The 19583-nt window shown below is 37.7% G+C and overlaps 2 protein-coding genes and 1 pseudogene across 2 annotated transcripts; 1 reads left to right on the top strand and 2 right to left on the bottom strand.

The window, feature by feature from the left end:
* Positions 1-575: 575 nt before the first annotated feature.
* On the bottom strand, positions 576-6321 carry LOC119069064 (sodium-dependent nutrient amino acid transporter 1-like). The gene is made up of 12 exons (XM_037172941.1): positions 5859-6321; positions 4446-4604; positions 4324-4384; positions 4170-4259; positions 3870-4107; positions 3342-3612; positions 2566-2669; positions 1570-1759; positions 1416-1506; positions 1260-1342; positions 927-1203; positions 576-863 (listed from the first exon to the last, which is right to left on the bottom strand). The coding sequence occupies exons 1-12, from the start codon at positions 5880-5882 to the stop codon at positions 592-594; spliced, it is 1860 nt and encodes a 619-aa protein (XP_037028836.1). The 5' UTR covers positions 5883-6321; the 3' UTR covers positions 576-591.
* Positions 6322-6915: 594 nt separating this feature from the next.
* Positions 6916-8193, top strand: LOC119069065 (regucalcin-like). Its single transcript, XM_037172942.1, has 2 exons — positions 6916-7585; positions 7714-8193. The coding sequence occupies exons 1-2, from the start codon at positions 7024-7026 to the stop codon at positions 8103-8105; spliced, it is 954 nt and encodes a 317-aa protein (XP_037028837.1). The 5' UTR covers positions 6916-7023; the 3' UTR covers positions 8106-8193.
* A 4475-nt stretch (positions 8194-12668) lies between these two features.
* On the bottom strand, positions 12669-18279 carry LOC119069358 (annotated as a pseudogene).
* Positions 18280-19583: the final 1304 nt, after the last annotated feature.

The raw sequence follows: 19583 nt of genomic DNA, 5'->3' as shown, positions 1-19583 counted from the left end.
GCTAAAAAAAAATCTGACCGTAGTAGGGTAAGTAGTTTCGCTTTTCGGGCAACAGAAATTTTATTGCAGCTTTTGGTCACTACACATCACTCTGTAGAATTAAACGAGAGGGGGAAACCACTTTTTTTTATTGATGTGATTAACATGATTAACGAGTGATTAACATGATGACGAATTGATGATTTACCAGCATTTGACCGGGGAAATCGTTGCAAAACTACAAATAAACGTGAAATATAAGCGGTTAATCAATGTTAATCACCGATTAACCGTTTGGATTCACAAAACTTATGTTTCTGATTAACAGATTAACTGATTAACGATTAATCACAAAATAGTGGTTTACCCCTCGATTAAACGTGCAACTGACATTCAGCAGTAGCCTAACATAGGTTTAGTAGGTAGCGCAGAATTGTGCAACAGACAAAACAAATCAGCAATACATTTCAGACACAGGTTTCAGTCAAAATTTATTTAACTCAGACTGGCGGAAAAGTCGTTATCTAACCTAAATAACCGAACTTCAATAAGATAATAGTCCATTGGACTCACCAACATGCTCAAAAAACCATATTGACTTTCACTCAAAATTTATTTGTATTTTCCTAAGAATATGTACAACTTTTGCCTCAAATATGAATGCTGTTTCAATTCAGCTTCCTTTATCCGTTTTTCTTTGACATCTTTCTTAAATTGTTGCCATTCCAAATATTTCTCCGGATCGGCAGGTCCCCATTTTTTATTCGGTTTCAGTGACTCTTTTGTTGCTTCCCAGGTCGATAGTTTCGCCGTTCGTGCGATGCGCCATATTCCCCAAAAGGGAAATTGAATGATGCCGAGACCAAATATGCCCCAACCAATCGCTACATTTTTCAGTTTTCAGTTTAAAAGAATTTCTCACATTTTATAGTTTACTAATCAATTACCGGTAAGCGATACAGGATAATCCCAGCCACTGTATTGTAGTGGTTTTATCGTAGCCATGGAATAAATGAAAATAACGGCCATCAGAACAGGCGTAATGAATGCCCAGCATAGCCTCCAGTATAGTGACGTTTTTCGACCGGTCATAAATTGGATATCCCAGCAACAGTTTTCCAGACCGTAAATCCAAAACATTCCAGCTGTTTCGAAAACAGCTAGACAAAAGATAAGGAGCGTGCCACCGTAGTAATCGACTAAGTTCAACATCCATTGACCGCCCTAATGAATTTGTTTATTGTTAATGATTTCTTTGGATATTCTGCTATTTCTATTACCGGCGTAAGGTATACCAGTCCCACAAGGAAGCCACCGGTACATGCGCCTATCACAACTTTCCAATGTTTCCAATGGAACTGATCTTTAGAGCAAGAAGGCAAAAAAAATGAAAACCATCTTATGATCACACTGTAATCACAATCACACTTCATTACCAACAATAACGGTGACAATGGCACTCTGCAAAGCCACTGCGGAACCCACTCCGAGTGTGAAGAGCATGAAGAAGAACAATGCTGCGAAGAGCTTTAAATTTTGTTATAGATTATTCGTTTTCCAGTGTTTGAACCAAACGGAATGAATATCTACCTGAGGCACTACTTCAAATTTGGATATTGCATCAGGATATGAAATGAAGGCTAGTCCAGTGCCTGATTTAATCACCGTTGTAATATCTTCGATTCCCAAATTATGGGCCAAATTACCCAGTATAGCGAAAATAGTCAGACCGGCCATTAAACTCGTAAATGTATCCAGCGTTGTCACAATCATAGCATCTCTAAGTAATTAGATCAAATAATTTTTGTACTAGGAATCTACTTAGAGGCTAAAGTTTAGACCGAGTGGAAATCTACTCTCACTGGTCCAGATCGGTCTTAAAAGTATGCGATTTTACTCAACTTTGTGAGCGTACATATCTGTTGGATTTTTTACCAAAATAGTAATTTGCGTGTCTGTCTTGGCCATAGGATTTTAGGCTTTTTTGGCCAAGGTAGATACGCACATTATTTTTTATGAAAGGGGCCGAAAACCCGAGAAGATTTCTGCAAAACCCCTGTTTTCGGCCCGACACATGAAAAGGTATTTCCTCAGGTCAATGTGTCACTCGCTCATATCTCGTTAACAGTAATTTACCTCTTATCCATTTTGCAATATTTTTTCCATAGATACGTAAGCTACTAATATGAGAGCTTCGATAGTTATTTGTTGCAACTTTCCCACTTTTTCTCATCGTTTTATCAACAAAGACTTCCGATGTTTCAGCGGAGGGGAGAAAATGACTATTTTCTCGATTGTGTTGTGAAATAGTTATTTGTTACCCAAGGGAAGAAAAGAAGGATATTTATTTTGAGGGTGTTGTTTGTGGCCAGAACGTAGCGAGGGTCACAAGTCACCCGAGAAAATGAAATTTTCTACTTCTCTTCCCGAAATCAACACATAATTTTTTACAACACAGGCCTTCGAAGTTTCAGTTGAGGGAAGAAAATTACCATTTTCTCGCCTGCGTTGTGAAAAAATTCATTTATGGCCTTTTGATTCGAGTGAAGGATGGACAACAATTGAATTTTTGTTCGTATTTCTTACCTATAAATGTTATGAGAAAACTTATTGTGAGATGAGAACATTATGATAGGTCCCATACCAGTAGAGAGCGAAAAAAATAGTTGTGTAGTTGCAGCATGCCAAACCTGATGTAAAAACAATAAAGTCGTTGTTAGAATGAACCGCAGGCAGAGTGTTTCGAGTTATTTTGTATGCCTCAACTAACCGTCAATGTACAGTTTGCACGTTAAATATAAGCGTTTAAAAAAAGGGCCAATTGGATGGTTGGATGGATATTAAAAAACCTCCACCAACTTCTCGAGAGTTTTATGATTCCTTGATGAATTAAAAAAAAAAATCGTTTTAAAACGAATCGAACATACAAATGACAATTAGCTCTTCGAAATTATGATAGGAAGTCAGTAGTTGGGTTCGAAATGGTTGGTTCGTTCATTTTATGAATAACTTAGTCATGTAAGTGTCGTCTAGGCATGCAGATTATATTATGATATACTCGTTAGTTTTGAGTATGAAAATGATTGTCATGCCCAATAATTAGGCATCTCGGAATCAATGAGAGAATTACAGTAGATGACCATAATATGAAGGACTTATTTCATTGAATGGTAAAAAATCTGCAATTTCTTCCAATTACTGTGAGAAAACAACTGGACTTGGCTGGTTCAAAACCTATTGATGCATTTAAAAGCGGATCCAGATAAATAATAAGCTTTGAAAGGTAACCGTCTCAAAGATGATCAGTGTGCCACATGCAAAGCAATTAAATGTAATTTCAATTACGGAAACGATCTACTAACCTTTGCATTCAGTAGTTCGCCCCACTGTGGTTTGAGGAAGAATAAAATTCCATTTACCGATCCTTCTAACGTGCACGCGTGCACCAACAGGATTATAATAACTACGTATGGAAACAATGCCAAAAAATATGAAGCTTTCCCCGAACTCTTGACACCTTTAACAATTATAAGGCACACCACGACCCAAGATCCCAACAAGCATAAAGTTAATTTCCAATCAGGCCAACCGATACCGTCACTTATGTCACTTTTCTCCTTCAGTACGTATTGCCTGTAAAAATGCAATTTTGTTATGTTAGCTACATAGCACCAGGGTATTTTAAAGGAATTTTTTTCAAAGAATTTTATTGGAACTTCTAAAGTATAAATTCCTTAAAATAGGCCCTGCACCTATTGCATTCCAATTGCTTTTCTTCCTAAATTACAAAAGCGTCGTCGGAGCTCGTTAGAATGTAATAAAGAAAACAACGGAATGTTCCTCTCGGAATGTTACAGTCATACAGTTCTTGTAGTCTATTTTTCTCTTACAAAAAATATATCTCCGAGCTACTACTTTGTCGTTCAGTAGAGTTATCTGCATGGGGAGTTATGTTACCGAAAAATCTTGGTCTCGAGTTTACACAATCAGGTCCCCATTCCTCCAAACATGTTGACCACGGCAGTTCCTTCGCAAAAGACGAGATAAAATAATATATCGTCAGAGCGATAAGAGACGTATAGTAGGTAACAACACAAATTGTAGCAAGTATTTGACCAACTCCGATTCCTGAAACCAGAACCCGAAATTAAAAAAAAAAAATCGAAGAACACCCAGCTGTTCTGTCTAACCTCTGAACGCTGGACAGAAGTTGTAGATTTTTACTGAACTTCGACTAGTGAATTGACCGAGAAACATCTCAAGGTAGTACAAAGGCTTGCCTTCAAGTAATTGATAAAGTTAACACATTTTATGCCTGAACAGTATTTCAACACCTTCGCTTACCGATTAAAAATAAGACAATTATGTATGGAATGAGGAATGCACCTCCACCATTTTCGTATGCCTAGAATCGACGAAATTATTTATTGAGGGAAATCATTTCACTGAAAAAATTAAGAACTTACTGTGAATGGAAACCTCCAAATATTTCCCAAGCCAACACTGGTAGCAATACAAGACATCAGAAACTCTAAACTGTTCGACCATTCCCTGCGTTCTTGTTTTGCTGCTGGACTATCAGTTTCTTCGGCTCCATTATCGGGCTGTTCAGCTACAGCTTGAGTCTAAAATTAAGCAGTCGGTTACATACTATATTTGGCGTAGACACTAATCTCTAAAAGCAAAAACTAAGAACACAACAGGTGTCAATGAAGTTAGTAACTAAAACTGTAACACTACAGATAGGTTTTCGTTATCGTAAATGAAAATTTTCAATTTTTAATACTGAATCCTGCACAGGAATGTTGAATATACATCTAGGGATACTTTTTGTACACTTTTTAGAAACAATGCAAATGATTTTTTTTAACTCGCATGGTACATGTAACATTGATAAAATGCATGATCAAAGCCATGAGCCAGGGCTGCTTAAGTGTTTGAAGATTCTTTTGAGTATATCTATCGACGCAATTTAAACGAATCCAGAAATGAGAATTTATGAAAACTGGATTCGGTGTGTCGTGAGTTAGGGTTCCATAAGTAGGATCGAGTAAAAATTAAGACTATTACAATATTGTGTAGATTTCCACAGGGCCACATACTGTTGGCAAATAATAGTAACTAGCATGACTAGGGATGAAATGAAGAGTTTTCGTGAGGTATTATGTTTGTCCGAGGCGAAGTTGAGGTCAATAAACACACGAAAACGAGTCTCATCATTTTTATCCCGAGTTATGTAATGGTTTTTGTGCATGTGCAAGAAATTGTATGTTCAAAGTTTTGTTACTAATTTCAACCTAAACGTAAATAAATTACAAATTATTCAACTTAATTCAAATAAACTTTTTATGTGTTTAACGTTCTGCAGTCTCAATAGAAGAATCGTAAAGAAAGTCCTTGCACTTATTCGCACGTGTGAAGTGGAACATTGTAAAAAGTCACTACTCTGATGTTATTTACTCACATTGTGGAATAGAGCGAATGGAGCAAACGAAATCCACAAAAAGTATAAAACCACTGATTATTTTTGGGAAAACATTTCCCTGAATTTTCCTATATTTGTTCAGATTTTCTCCAAAAAATTTTTTTGGAAAAATTAAAGAAAATTTGGGAAATTTTAAGAAATTCCAAAAATACTCTTTAAGTTTAAACTACTTGTAATACAGCTGATAACTGCATGCAGTGCGAGACTGGCCATACTGGGAATTCGGGCAATTTCTGAAGATCCTTTTTTATATGAAAAAAAGGACATTTTTCGAATTTTCCCCGGTTTTCAGTCCGGCACTGATTGTATATAAAAACATCAAAACAGTTTGCACATATGTGTGCCAGAATTTCGCATTCACTGTTTCTACATAAAATTTAATAATTAAACTTACAGTTGTGTTTTTTTCATCCATCATCGGGGATATTGTGTTTTCTTATTATTTGCACAATTTTTGTTTGTCTCGATAAGCACTTCAGTTGGAGCAACAGTTTCTTATTAGAGTGAGAGTAGCACTGCATCCACTATCAAAGTTAATTACTTTTCCATAAAAGTTCCACATACAAAATCATCATCTCATTTAAACACTTGAATTTTTCCCATATCAGACCTTACTTGCAGTTAAAATCGATGTTTAAATTCCGTCGATTTTTTCCTAAATATACTCGTCGAGAAACAAAGCTGTGTCGAGAAACTGTAGGAGTTATTGTATGATAAACGAAAAAAAACGTCGTTGTTTTGTGTGAAATTTTTTTAAAACAATAATTAAATATGGAAAATTTTGTCAAATTAATTTCTTTTCAATACAATGTCAGCTAACCTCGACAATGGTCTACCTCTGACTAAACGATTAGTACCAAATTTTGCACAATTTTTTTTACAGATAATACTGTTATTTACAGTGCAATAAACTGTGTAGTGCAATAGCTTGTTCGAGACACAGAGGATCGTAAAATAATTAGCTGTTGTATACGGCAATAAAGCCATACAGGCGAATCTAAAATGTAGCATTGTGTAGTGAACCAAACGCAACGCGAATAATCGCTATCTTTATTGTTAATGGTAAATCATACCAAAAACAAATTTCATTGAGAAGTTTGAACCTCGTTTCGATTAGATTGACACTAATAATTTATAAAGCCATTCCGTTTGATTGGAAGATTAAATAACCAATTACTTCAGCTGGCTGGAATCTATAGTGTCGTCTTCACAATAAAATTATTGTAATGGAAAAATCCATTAAAAAACCTAGTGAAATTGTAAGAAATTTTCAATAGTCCCTCCGGACTGTGCAAAACTAGAGATCCATTTTTAGAGACTTATCTCAAGAATCTTCAAGTTATCATTGTATAAACCACCCTTATTGTTAAATCTACTCCCTTTAGTCATGATAAAGCCTTGTCATCCACAATAGAAATAAAAGTGAACACAGTCATATCTTCCCTTCATTTTCAGCTGATTTGACTTTATATACTTCTAGTTCAATCAACCTTAACAAAAGTAACACACCGTGACAACAGTTCTCTTTTGCTTAATTCACAGCGTCTTACTTCTTGGCCATGTCAACGGACTACAATGTTTGCTTAGCTGGTGATGAAAGATCGAGGAACGGGGAGTCCCCATTCTATGACGCTGATAGTAATCGTCTAATTTACATAGATTATCTGGCGGGTGATATTACCATCTATACACCAAGCGATAACAAAACGGAAAGAATTCACGTTTACGATGGATGGTTATCTTTTGCTATACCGGTTGAAGGTCAACCGAATAAGATACTTGTAGCGATTGGCACAAACAAATTGGCCACATTCGATTTGGACGCAAAATCTCTTCACATAATCAAAGAATTCGATTTAAATGGTCGAATCTTCCATGATGGAAAGTGTGACGCAAAGGGACGCTTATGGGTTGGAGGGGCTCCAGTTCAGAGTGGAAACAAATTCGGTTCGGGGATTGGTCACATTTATCGATTTGATGGAGAATCCTTAGATGTGATGGACGAGGGTTTGGCGACACCCAATGGTCTTACTTGGAGCAACGACAACAAACGCTTGTTTTTTGCTGAATCGCTCCGTGGTGTGTGGTCATTCGATTTCGATCTGGAATCAGGGACGATAAGTAATTATTGGTAGTATTAGGAAAAGCTTTACGGGAGAGATGTTGTATTGTTGGTACCACAGTTCTCCTGTAGAATTTTTCTTCTTTTTATAACAATTTCATGTAATTAACACAGTCAATTCACATAGCCAACAAAAAACTCTTCATCGACCTCAATTCAGTAGTTGGATTTAAGAAATGCGATAGCAACTTCTTGAATGGCGATTTCGTCGATGGAATTACCATTGATTCCGAGGATAATCTATGGATGGCTTCATATGGGTCAAGTAAAATATGTAAATTTGACACGATTAACGGTCAACTACTTGAGACAATCGAATTGCCCGTTAAAACAGTTACATCGTTATGTTTCGGTGGCGACGATTGGAGTAAGATATACGTTACGACATACTGGGATGTTTCCTGGATAACTGATACCAAGCCATTCGACGATGATGACCAATACGGAAAATTGTACCGAGTCAGTTCAGACCAGCGACAGCTCAAGGGAATACCTATGTTCCGTTGGCGTTCAAAATGAATCGTTAACGTTAAATAGCTCAGCAGCACTTTATGAGTGAATTGATTTTGATGTACTGACAAAGTAAATGTTAAATAAATATTTGATTGCACAGATCACGATTTTTAATTTATACGGTTCGTTGAATGACTTCATAATTATGATGCTTAAAGTCGTGAGATATTCTATTTGATTACACGATTTCTATTCATCAGTATGATTTGGCGTGAGTTGTCAATGCCAAACACATTCGCTTAGGGCCCATAGTTCCGCCCTCTCTGTATGATACAGTAAAAATAAAATTGAAATTAATAAGAGGCGATATGGAGGAAAGGCGTCAAGATTTCCGCGAATCGAATAAATATTATTTGGTATTTCGATCTCCACATTTCCAAAATTTATAAAAAAAAAACTGGAAACGATCTATCAACGATCTTTAGCATCATCACACAACCGTAATGACGGTATTACGTAGTTGAAGCACGTAAATAGTAGATTATGCACCTCTGGCGTGGTACATAACTTAAATCATCAAGATAAACATTTTGGACAGAGGTGCATACGTTATTTAAACTGGCATATAATTCTGAGAATTCTGAAAATCAGTTACTTAAACAATAACCTCTTTACACTGCCTCGCTACACCATCATTTCAGATATCTAAATCAATGAACACATTTAAATTTATCAACAAATTCTTGGATCATTTCCAGCTATTAATTGGGAATGGTATTAGACTCGGAAAATGATTAGGTGAATTAATTCCAAGATATGGAGGTATTTTCGTAACTTTTGGATTGATTTATTGACTGTATTTATTGCTCCCGCATTTCTTGTAGATAACAGCAAGTATATAATAGGACTAAAAGCATTATCAGAAAAACGTTTAAGAAATAAGTGCAGCACATGATCATTGATCAATGGCTCATTGTTGGGAAATTGATTTATTAATGAACAATAATAACTAACAAGGACAACAATTATTTTTATAGACCAATTCCGGTGCGTATAGCCTTTTCGATAAACCATTTGCGTGTGTTTGTGTATTTACTACGTGATATTGACTCAATATTATTGAGTATCAATTATTGATAACGATTCTGTGGTGATGCTACAATTGATTTTACCGATATTATTCGACGACGAGTGGCCGTTTTAACATTAAAAACATACAATTTCAAGCAGGGCCTATGATTGCTCAACACATATACCGAACTAACCGAAAGACAAATTTGGTAAATTTAGACAATTTTTGGTAAATATTTGGTAACTTCTAGAAATGAATTCATACCAATAATATGCCCTGATATTGTCAAATTTAGTTTTCTACGGTTTAGTCATCTGTTGACAAAGGAAAAAGTGATGAGCTTCGGCTCGTGTTTTCTTATAAACAACGCAACACCCATGAGATTTTAAAGTTTTCAATAGTCGTGTTACTTACCGAAGAAGTAGTAGATTATTCATACATCATTATTATGTCCATCGCAGGCTTGTCTGCAAAAAGGTTTAAGCTCTGTAAATTGTTTAATTGCACTGAGATTAACATCATTTGCAGAAGAAAGCATAACGTGAATGTGTTCGTTAGTCATTAAAATAATAAAGCTCACTTTATACTACTAGTCTTACCATACAAATCTAAAGAATTATGGAAGACTTTGTTACAGCAACATTTCGTGTAATAATAAAAGTAATTAAAACGAAAATTCCAGCACCGAAAAAGTCTTGTCTCGTCGACCAGGATATAAAGGCAAACTTAATTTCAGGTCATAATTGTAAAAAAAATATTTGTTTTTCCTAGAACCTCAGCAAATAACTTTACAACATCAAAGATATGCATACCACATTACCACATTCATGAGGTTTGTATATATCACATTCATGGAAGTATAACAATAGCATCGTAAAAGTAACGCTTCGACAAGTCTATTTACCTGTACGTACACACAGAAAAGTATGTTTTGAGATTAGCATCGAATGTTTTTTTTTTAATCAAATTTCGCGGCATTGACATTTTACAATTTTTTATTAAACAATTAGCGTTTACAGCGTAGAAAAATAGACAACAATGAACGGATCGCTTTTTGTTCTCTACCATCATGCTGAGATATACACGTTTTATGGTTTATAGTAGGTCACATATGGGTCTGGTCAGGTGTTAGTAATGAAAAATCAGTTCACCGTTAGTTTTTGCGTTTTTCCATTTTTTTCTGGAAAATTTTCATTCAATGTAACGAGAGAGCAAAAAAAAACTTTCCGCTGTTGAATGTTTTGCTAAAAATACCACGTTACCGATACAATAATAAGCAATAAAATCCAATAATTGTATCATATTTTGAGTGTTGCGCGAATAATATAATCGAGCCTTGGTTAATGATCCAATTCACAGAAACAAAAACAAAACAAAATTCTGCCGAGCATTCCCTAAAAGTATAAGGTGTAGCACGCAGTAGGTCAGAGTCGTTTTTTTTTTTTAATTTTCATTGTTATGTTAGAGGTGCTCATAATTGGTGCTAAAAAATCGAACCTAGACTTATTGTCTAAATGAACGTGGTTATCACTCGCGAACTTACTGATCGTCCCGAATTAAAAAAATTCCGAATCCAAAATAAGGCTGGAGATGGAGAAATGACGATCACAAATAACAAGAGTCGAAAAATGACTGGCCATAGCGATGACTGATTTTATACTCGACCGTTACAGTGCCTATAATTTTCGTGAATTTTCCAAAATTTCGGCGAATTTGCAAAAAATTTATTTTTGTGAATTTTTGTCAACTTGTGAAAATTTTGGGAAATTCTCTAAAATTTTCTTGATTTTCGCGAATTTTCTCGAAAATTTTTCGCGAATATGACCCTCCCAACATTACTTCGAACGCTTGTTTTGCACTGGAACAGTTTGAATGCTTTTGATATGGTTGCGGGAAATGTTTTCATTTGAATAATTTCCAACGGTTCACTGAAAACGTTTTTGGAATCAAATTTTCGATGATTTTGAAATTCTCAGCAGCATTAAATATGAAATGACCGTACATTGCTTAGAGCAAGATCTTTTGTTCGGAAATTAAATACAAACTCTTCGTCAATCTTAGACTGAATGTTCGTCGGTGGTTTATCAAACGTCGCAGCTGCTTCTGTCGGAGGTAGGGCTTTACATGATACAGTCGAAGGGTTGCTTCTGTTCTTTTCGCTGAACTTTCGGAATCACAGTTTTTAGCGTTTCATTTGTATTTCCCTTAATGAACAAGTGAAATAGAAAATCCTTATGTTCGTGTGGAGGAGAAGTTACTTAGTGGAGACATTGAAAAATCTGATCGGAACTTTATGGTAATAATGCGCAGCAATGAACTTCATTGAATGAAGAACACCCTACGGTTGTAGAAGAATCAGTCCTAGAGAAATCTCATCGCCTTTGCTTTGTATTACAATCTTGAATGTCTACTTTCGACGAGAGCTCATATTTTTGGTAATTGTATTACGAGTATGTAGGAGGGTCCTTAGGAGTCGTTCTAACTACTAATCGTGAAAGTAACTTGTGAGGAGCTTTCCCCTCGTTGTCAAAAATTGCAATTTTGTTTTCTATCAAACAGTTGTTTAACTCAAACCATTAATTTGCTGCAACGCACTGAAATACCAAGCAAAATTCTGATTAATGCGTCAAGTGAGCCTCTTAATTGATTCAGTTCTTAGTGCTTAGTGTTTCAGAATGAATTTGCCAAGGTATCGAACAACTCAGATTCAAGCCACATCCGATCCGAATGATCGATGGCTCTATAGAATCGTTAGTCTCCTTTGACAATTTTGTGGAACAACTTTTTAGCCCCGTACGAAGTACGAAGGGGCTTATAGGATTACGATGCCGTGTGTAATTGATGGAATTCGAAGCAGACAGTAAGGGCAAAGTGTTTGTCTATGTTCATAGATGACGAATCCGCAATAGAAATTTTGTCTGTCTGTCTGTCACGTCGATATCTTGAGTAAATCAAATCCGATTTCAAAAATTTTTTTTCCCTGAAAGATAGTCAAAAAGGTGAGGCTAAGTTCGAAGATGGGCGATTTTGGGTCGACCCCTCCCGAGCTGGGGCCCCATAAGTGATTTTACGTTTTCCGAAGATATCTCTGGCCATTTAAAGGCTACACTTAATACGTCAAATGAAAGGTATTTACAATACCGATCGACAAAAAAAAAAAATTATGAAAATTGGATGACCGACTCGTGAGTTAGACCCCTTGGTTTGAACGAGGTTCAGGGTGGAAAGCCTTTTTTGCTTGAAGGTTGGCCAAATTTGAACGGATTTAGATGGATTTTGCTTTATTAGATAGGTATTGACCGTAAATTCCTCGGACTATCAGCTGTCGAGGTTAAAATCAATTTAAACGTCTCTTGAATCTTGATGTTGGACTTGAATAACGGCTTGAAAACATAGCTATGACTGCAGAAAAAACTCAAATTCACATCACACACTGCGCCCATAAAACCCGAAGAATTGAAACGCAAGCATTTTCCATTTTACAAAAAAAATATTTTTTTTATTTGTGTTTTGTTAAAATTATACTTTTATTCACATTTTGGTTTTCTATGTTTTAATGTTGTTGCTGTTGTTGTTGTTGTTTTTGTTGTTGTTGAACCTGTTGATCATTTATTAAGTATATTGAAAACCGATAGAATAACTGTGAGTATTATTGAATTGTAATTCAAATATTTTTGTAAAAACGCCTCATAGACGGGTGATAAGGCAACTAAAATCGAATTAATCGTTATAATGGAAAATAACACAGTTTCTCTAAGAAAATTATGGTTCGGTCTTGTCAACAACGATACAAAAAGGAAAATAACGGCAATACCCAAATTCACTGCAACTTCTACGAAGCTTCTCTTTCCGGGTCTCATAATCCACGCTGTAAAAATACAACGCGTTTTAACAAAGGATTTAAAGGACAAAACAGTACGAAAACATTTCATTGGGGACCTTGGACGAGCTTGATATTCATTTCTTCCTGTAGATACACATAGCAACGCGAGTTTCACATAAAATTCTTTTATTGCTTGCCACATGCGAAAATTGATTCATACATATCAATTTGGGCCCCACGAAAATGGTCGATTCCCTTAGGGATATTTGCGTGACACTTTCGTCAGGGAATCTATATTTTCGCGGGGTGCTCGAGTCATTCATGTAAAATCAGTTTTCGTGGGGTGCAGCCATATGAAAGTGAATGCGTCATCTGAAATATTTTATGCTTTTTGACATGAAAACGAGAATAATTATTGATGTTTTGTGTTTTTGGACAATTATTTTGCAGTGGCGAGAGTTCAGTGTGGCAAAAGAATTTCAATTCTTAAAAAGAAAAATCACAAAACTGAAAGCGTCAGCCATATTTGTTCTAGCAATAATTTCAATGTTTGTTATGAACACACATAGCGAGCACTTTTAGTTGCGTATTTTTCACTTAAATTCGAAAACACTTCACACATTGATTAATTTTAGACACAATTCATTTCACTTCACTGCAAAATTTTTCGTCTAAATAACAAAGACAACAAAATCATTGCTTAGAATGTCATGGTACGGAATAACAATTCAATGACAACATGGCACATGCTATAGTGTGATCACTTCGATCACTTTCGGTACGGTGGGTACGGTTGGTACTGCTGTACCAATACCAATATTTTCGGGATATTTTATGAAGAAGTATGAGCCGATTTCGGCTGTGTACTGGTTTTATAGTGCCGAAAAAATTTCTATTTGTTTTGTTGATTTTGTCTACAGAGATGGTTGTATTTAAATCAGCTTTTGTTGCTATTTATAGAAATTGATATGTAAGAATCAATTTTCGCATGGGCAAGCAATAAAATAGAATACAGTGCATCCTGCTGCAATGATTCATTACATGGTGGAACAATTTTGAAACTTGCAACTCACGCGTGTGTGTTTAAGCGCCTCGGTTTGAAAACTGTTATTTTGACGCGGGTAGTTACATACCTCGCCTTCGGCTCGGATATGCAAACTCTACCCTTGTCAAAATAACAGTTTTCAAACCTTGGCGCTTAAACACACACTTGTGAGTTGCTCGTATCTCAAAATTGCTCCCCCATGTAATGAATCATTTTCGCAGGGTGCACTGTAACCTACTATTCTTGTAAGTTTTCAGTAGATTGGGTATTTGACTACTTCAAAGGACCGAAAATATAAGGAATTTAGGACATGTATGCTTCTTGTGAAGCGCCGCAGGCGAAACTTTTGAGATAAGACATTTGAATTTGCAGTGATTCGGACAAGCTTCCGTCGAAATTTTGAAAAAAAAGTGAGTCAGATCGAAAATAGTTGGAAAAGAATATTAGGCGTTGATGAAAACTTAAAGTCTACTTACGTGTTGTTACTGTGCCAGCCACTTGGTTTATTCTCTCGTTATCCCTTATGGTTTTGAGGCCGAAGATCAGTTGGTGGAAAAATTCGTCCAAAACCGCTTCATTCATTTGGTTTACGTAGTGTGGCCGAACCGGAGGAAATGAGCCGTTCATTAGCATGCACCATGCTTGCACTCTACCAATGAATTCTCGTTTGCATTCAATTGTCATGTCATTGTACGCTGAAGTGAGGTCGTAAATTGAACTGCTAGCGGAGATTTCGTCATTAGCAGTGTGATACGAGTCGGAGTCACCACCACCCCTCAGTCTTAAAACATCATAGTGCATCGGCCGAGACAAAGTGTCGATTCGGAGCGTTGGAAAAATGAATGACGACGTCCTTGCTGTGATCCCAGCATATACATTGCGCTATCGGACAAATCGGCACCATCCATTGGTTCGTCTTCAGCATCGTCATTTTCGTTTTCATTCAAGTCGGCCCAGATGTTCACGTCGTTTTTGTCCATGTCGTTCTCCTTTCCAGCACGCATATAAAAGATGATTCCATCGAGAACGTAGGCAATGTGACGCAGAGCAGTCACATCCAATACCGGCAATGAGTCACGGTGTTCGGAACTGTGTGATCGCATCAAGGATAATGCGTAGGTCAAAAATTCTCGACGAGCGGTCTGTGCTACACCGTCTCTGTCAAAATTGCGTTGATTATCAGACGCAGTAGAAAATCCAACGATTCGAGTACTGGTACTGGATGTACTTTGCGTACTTTCTAGTGTGGCTGTTCGACGTGGCTGATAATTGCCTGATACAAAATGGAGAAAGAGAGAAAATTGAGAATTTGTTGGTCACGAGAAGGCGAAAAAATCTTTCTTACTGCTCGGTGGTACGCTCAGATTGTTGATGCTTGATGCAGCTGGTTGTGAAGGATTCAATGGATGTAGTGGATGCAATGGATGCGATGGATCGGTTGAATGAGTCAACGAAGCACCAAACCGGAGTTGCGCCTCAGTTGCATCCATTACGGTTAACACCCAGTCCCATGTCGGCTTCAATCGCGTTTCCCTGTCAATCTGAAATTTTGTTTTTATTTTCCTTTCGAGCAGTCGCACCCAATACTCAATACTCACATGTAATTGATTGGCCTCCTGATAAGTAATATTCATGCTGCTGTTGCTGTGCAGCGTTCCGTTGGTGTATAATTCGGAGATCGTATTAAACAGTTGACAAACTTGTCTCAAGACAATGCCAAACGCTCGAGCCAAGCTACTGGCAGTCGTAGACACTGTGTGTGGTTCCTGGGCTGCTGCAACAGCTGCATTTGCAGTGGTCGTTCGTCGCAACGCTGACGGATCTATGAATACCAAGCTCGAATTGCCAGTCAAACGAACCGATCGACTGGTGTCACGGCTTCGGATTGCCCATTGCATTGATTGCGGAGCCAAATTGTTGCGCTGAGTGCCGGTGACTGTGGTGCGGCGTTCCAATTGCTCGTCGTTTGGACTATAATCCTCTTGCGAATGTTCGTCACTTTCACCGTCCTCGGTTCCATCTTCGTCCGGCTGACTTGAACCGTCTGTATCGTCTTCATTTAGCATGAGAATGGAGCCTAAACGTTGTAGAAACATCCTTATCATTTTGACAAAAACATTTCAATGTTTGATGATTGTGGTGATGATGGCAGAATATTTCTGTCCACCTTGAAATTTGCATTGAATGAAACTAATGCCTTGCGGCACGTACCTATTGTTATAACAGAACTCAGTGAGTTTCGAGACGAATGAAAGGTTTAGAAGGGTTGTAACAACAAAGAGTCCAGGACAACGCGGCGAATGGAAAACTAAGGGACCAAGACTAAGGGGCGAGATGTAAACATAAAGAAAATATTCTTCACCTGTGTCTGAGCCGGCTGTAGCACCAGTTTGAACGCTTCTTTGAGCATCCTGAGTGCTCTGATTATCATCAGAATCAGATTCGGTTTCTGCTTCATGAAAATTGAATTCGTTATCACTTTCACCTTCCTGCAATCAAAACAAGCCCACAACATCCAATTTTAGCTCATCCACCCAATCTCCAAATACTATCTCAATCTCTTACCATAACCGCATCTTCGTTGCGCAACGGATCTGGCACATCTTCGTCCATATTATTCGAAGGTCGAAGGTCACGTTCGTTCGAGGTATCATCCTGTTCGGAAATATCTTCATCGTCTTGTCCATTATTGATGGCTGCATCTTCGGCGGCCTGATCCAATCGTCGCATTCGATAACGATCGATTTGGGATAGGAAACTCGATGCCTGATCGCCGACGTTGCGTGTTCCCAGATTATAGACCTTGTAGCCTTGACGAGAAGACGGAACATTGGCAACGTTCCGTGCCACCGATGATGGTGTCAATGGTTCGACACTAAATAAGTCGTCGGAATTCTGGAAGAAAGAAAATACAAATTGCAGGTGGTGAAGATGACGTCACAACAAGTCAAACAACCCGAACTTACTACATCTATGCTTGATGAAGTTGACATAGAAAATGGAGCTGTCGGTCGTACCACTCCCATTCGAACGGGTGCTATTAAAGCATCAGCAATTTCGATCAGTTCTTCGATAGAGATTTTCATCAGAGTCTGGAACACCCGTCGGCACGTTTGCAAGTGCTTCTGTTGTGTTGAACTGAAATGAAATCGAGATTTGAGTGAAAGTGACTCGTTAAAACTCTTGGCATTAACTAACCTGCGCTGTTTGTCGGGATTGGGCAAACGTTTCTAGCTAAATATCAGGAATATACGAGAAACGGATCGGATAAACCGTCGGGCCACAATTTGTGCTTCTTCGGCACGTGCTGGATCGTCGCTCTGCAATTCTCTAGTTAATGTGCTGAGCAGTGTCCAACGGATCATTGTTGCAGCGAACAAACAATGAATGCGTAAATTTGTCCAACAGAGTCGTGCCGCTCTGACTTTGCAAGTAAAATGTTCTGTTCGTTGGTCTCGTTGTAGAAAACTTTATTTTCCGCCGATTGGGATCGTTTCACCTGATCCGAACCGGTTAAAATCATTGCCTTTACTGCCGGCCAATCAACCAACAATCGATCGAGTGCTTTTTTCGCGAATTTCGGCGGCTCTAAATCATCATCGGGCATATCATTGTCAACGTCCAACGATGGTGTCTTACGATTCGCTGTTGAGCCGCGAACTCTTGATCGATATTGACGCTGTTCGACGACCTGTCTGCCCACTGTTTGAATCAAAAACAACAATATCGGTTCACCTCGGGAGTTCGGTTTCGTCACCAAGTCTGTATCGTTGGCCAATTCACGCAACAGCTCAAGTCTTTTCGACTGATTTCCAGCTATCAAGGCTTTGCATTTCTCCCAGCAATCACAATAAACAGTCGGCGAAGTTCGTTTCAATTTGTAGTCATGTCCCTTGTGGCATACTTTGGCGCATTCGGTGCAACAGCACAATGAACCAGTTAGACCGCACGTTTTGCATTCGAAAATGTCTTGATTGATGTGATCAGCTCCAGTCCATGTGAACGAGCAAGTGTCATTGCAGCACAGCACGTATAACGGTGATTGATCGGCTGTTGAAGCGGGTGGAAATATCATTGAATCTCGCTCAGCTGGATCAGCTTTTGATATTTCGATGATAACACTGAACAGAATCAATCCAGCTTGATAAGCACGCGAGGAAACGGCTAACATGAATGGTGTTTGTCCCTGTGCATCTTTGGTGCTAAGAAATTCAAAAAATAAATCATATTGAATGCCGACATTTTCGACGATAAACGTGGTTAAAAGAAGAAAAAAAAAACAAAACCACCGTGCAATCATAGATGGGTCAGGACAATGCACTCAATTTATTATTTGAACGGAAGATTTAACGGATTAATGTTCGACTAAAATGCAAAAAAATTCTTCCATCTTTGCTCACCTATCATTCAACTCATCAGTGCCAGGCAGTGGATGAACAACAAAATGTAATGAAGACATTACGGTAAGATCGTAATAGTTGCTTTGTATTGAAGCTGCTGTTCACAGTAAATCTTTTTATGAAACTTTTACACACGGCATTACAAGTTTTACTATTGAATTTTATGATTTTATTGACCGTAACATGTCCTAGTCACTTAAACTCAATAGTTATCAACAGAGTAAATATTATGATTAAAGAAATATTTTGACAGGTACCGACTAGATGTCATTTTTTGTGGAATAGGTTTGTTCTTTGTTATTTGTACTAAGGGGGACAGACATTTCATTCAATCGTTGAGTGAATATCCTGTGTAGATCAAGCGTTGCATCCTTATACAGGACTCTCCCAGTGTCTTTAGTCAACTGTACTCTTACCGATATCTTTAGTTAACTGTACTCTTACCAATGTCTTTAGTTAACTGCACCCTTACCAAAGTCTTTAGTTAACTGCACCCTTGCTGTACTGTCACTAGTTCATCCTTAGCGTTCACTAATTTTCGATACGAACGGAGTTATCCTCGATATACGCAACACTTTCGTGCAAAACGGAGTTGCCTGTGATGGAATGAGTTTTCGTGTCGTAAAGTACATTTGGTGTTTTTGGAAATGGAATTTGGATAAGTGCAATTTGGATGAATTCAATTTGGATGGATGTGGCTTGGATGAATGCAGTTTGTTTGAAAAATGGTGAGATTCTTTCGTACTTTTTGTTAGTTTGATTTTCTTCTGGTTACGTTTTTGCTTTTACTTGATTTTTTGCTGCGTCTGGGTTTTGAATTTCTTAGCAGCGTTCCAAATTTACCCGTATTTCCATCAGTTGATGAATAATTCTCTAAGTAAATTTTCAAACACTTGTTCAATCGAAAGTTTTACTGTCGCTGTCTTGGGAAGGGATCAGTGGAAACAACTGATGATGGATAGATCACGCTATCCTCAGACCGCCACTGAATCCTGAGGTCGAAACAGCTCTGTCGTCTTTGTTGAAATCACTTTACGTGAACCATGAGTGGGTAGGGAAGAGCAAAAGCTCTGTTTGTTTTCTTTTCTATTATTATGTTTCGTTGTGTTTTAGCAATTCGTCTATAGGCATTTCAGCTGGGGGTATTTCTAGTGATCCCAAACGTCCTGTATAAGGATGCAACGCTTGATCTACACAGGATATT

The sequence above is a fragment of the Bradysia coprophila genome (genome assembly GCF_014529535.1).
Source record: "Bradysia coprophila strain Holo2 chromosome X unlocalized genomic scaffold, BU_Bcop_v1 contig_26, whole genome shotgun sequence".
In the NCBI taxonomy this organism is placed as follows: Eukaryota; Metazoa; Arthropoda; class Insecta; order Diptera; family Sciaridae; genus Bradysia; species Bradysia coprophila.
This window is presented reverse-complemented; position numbering and strand designations above follow the sequence as displayed.

Bases quoted from the DNA above. Each gene is read 5' to 3' on its own strand.
- LOC119069064 (XM_037172941.1), bottom strand. From the start codon at position 5,882: ATGATGGATGAAAAAAACACAACT. The intron at 4,260-4,323 runs GTAAGCGAAGGT...AATTACTTGAAG, and splicing joins AATTGTCTTATTTTTAATCG to GCAAGCCTTTGTACTACCTT. The intron at 2,670-3,341 runs GTTAGTAGATCG...TTTTTACATCAG, and splicing joins GCGAACTACTGAATGCAAAG to GTTTGGCATGCTGCAACTAC.
- LOC119069065 (XM_037172942.1), top strand. From the start codon at position 7,024: ATGTCAACGGACTACAATGTTTGCTTAGCTGGTGATGAAAGATCGAGG. The intron at 7,586-7,713 runs GTAATTATTGGT...CAATTCACATAG, and splicing joins TCTGGAATCAGGGACGATAA to CCAACAAAAAACTCTTCATC.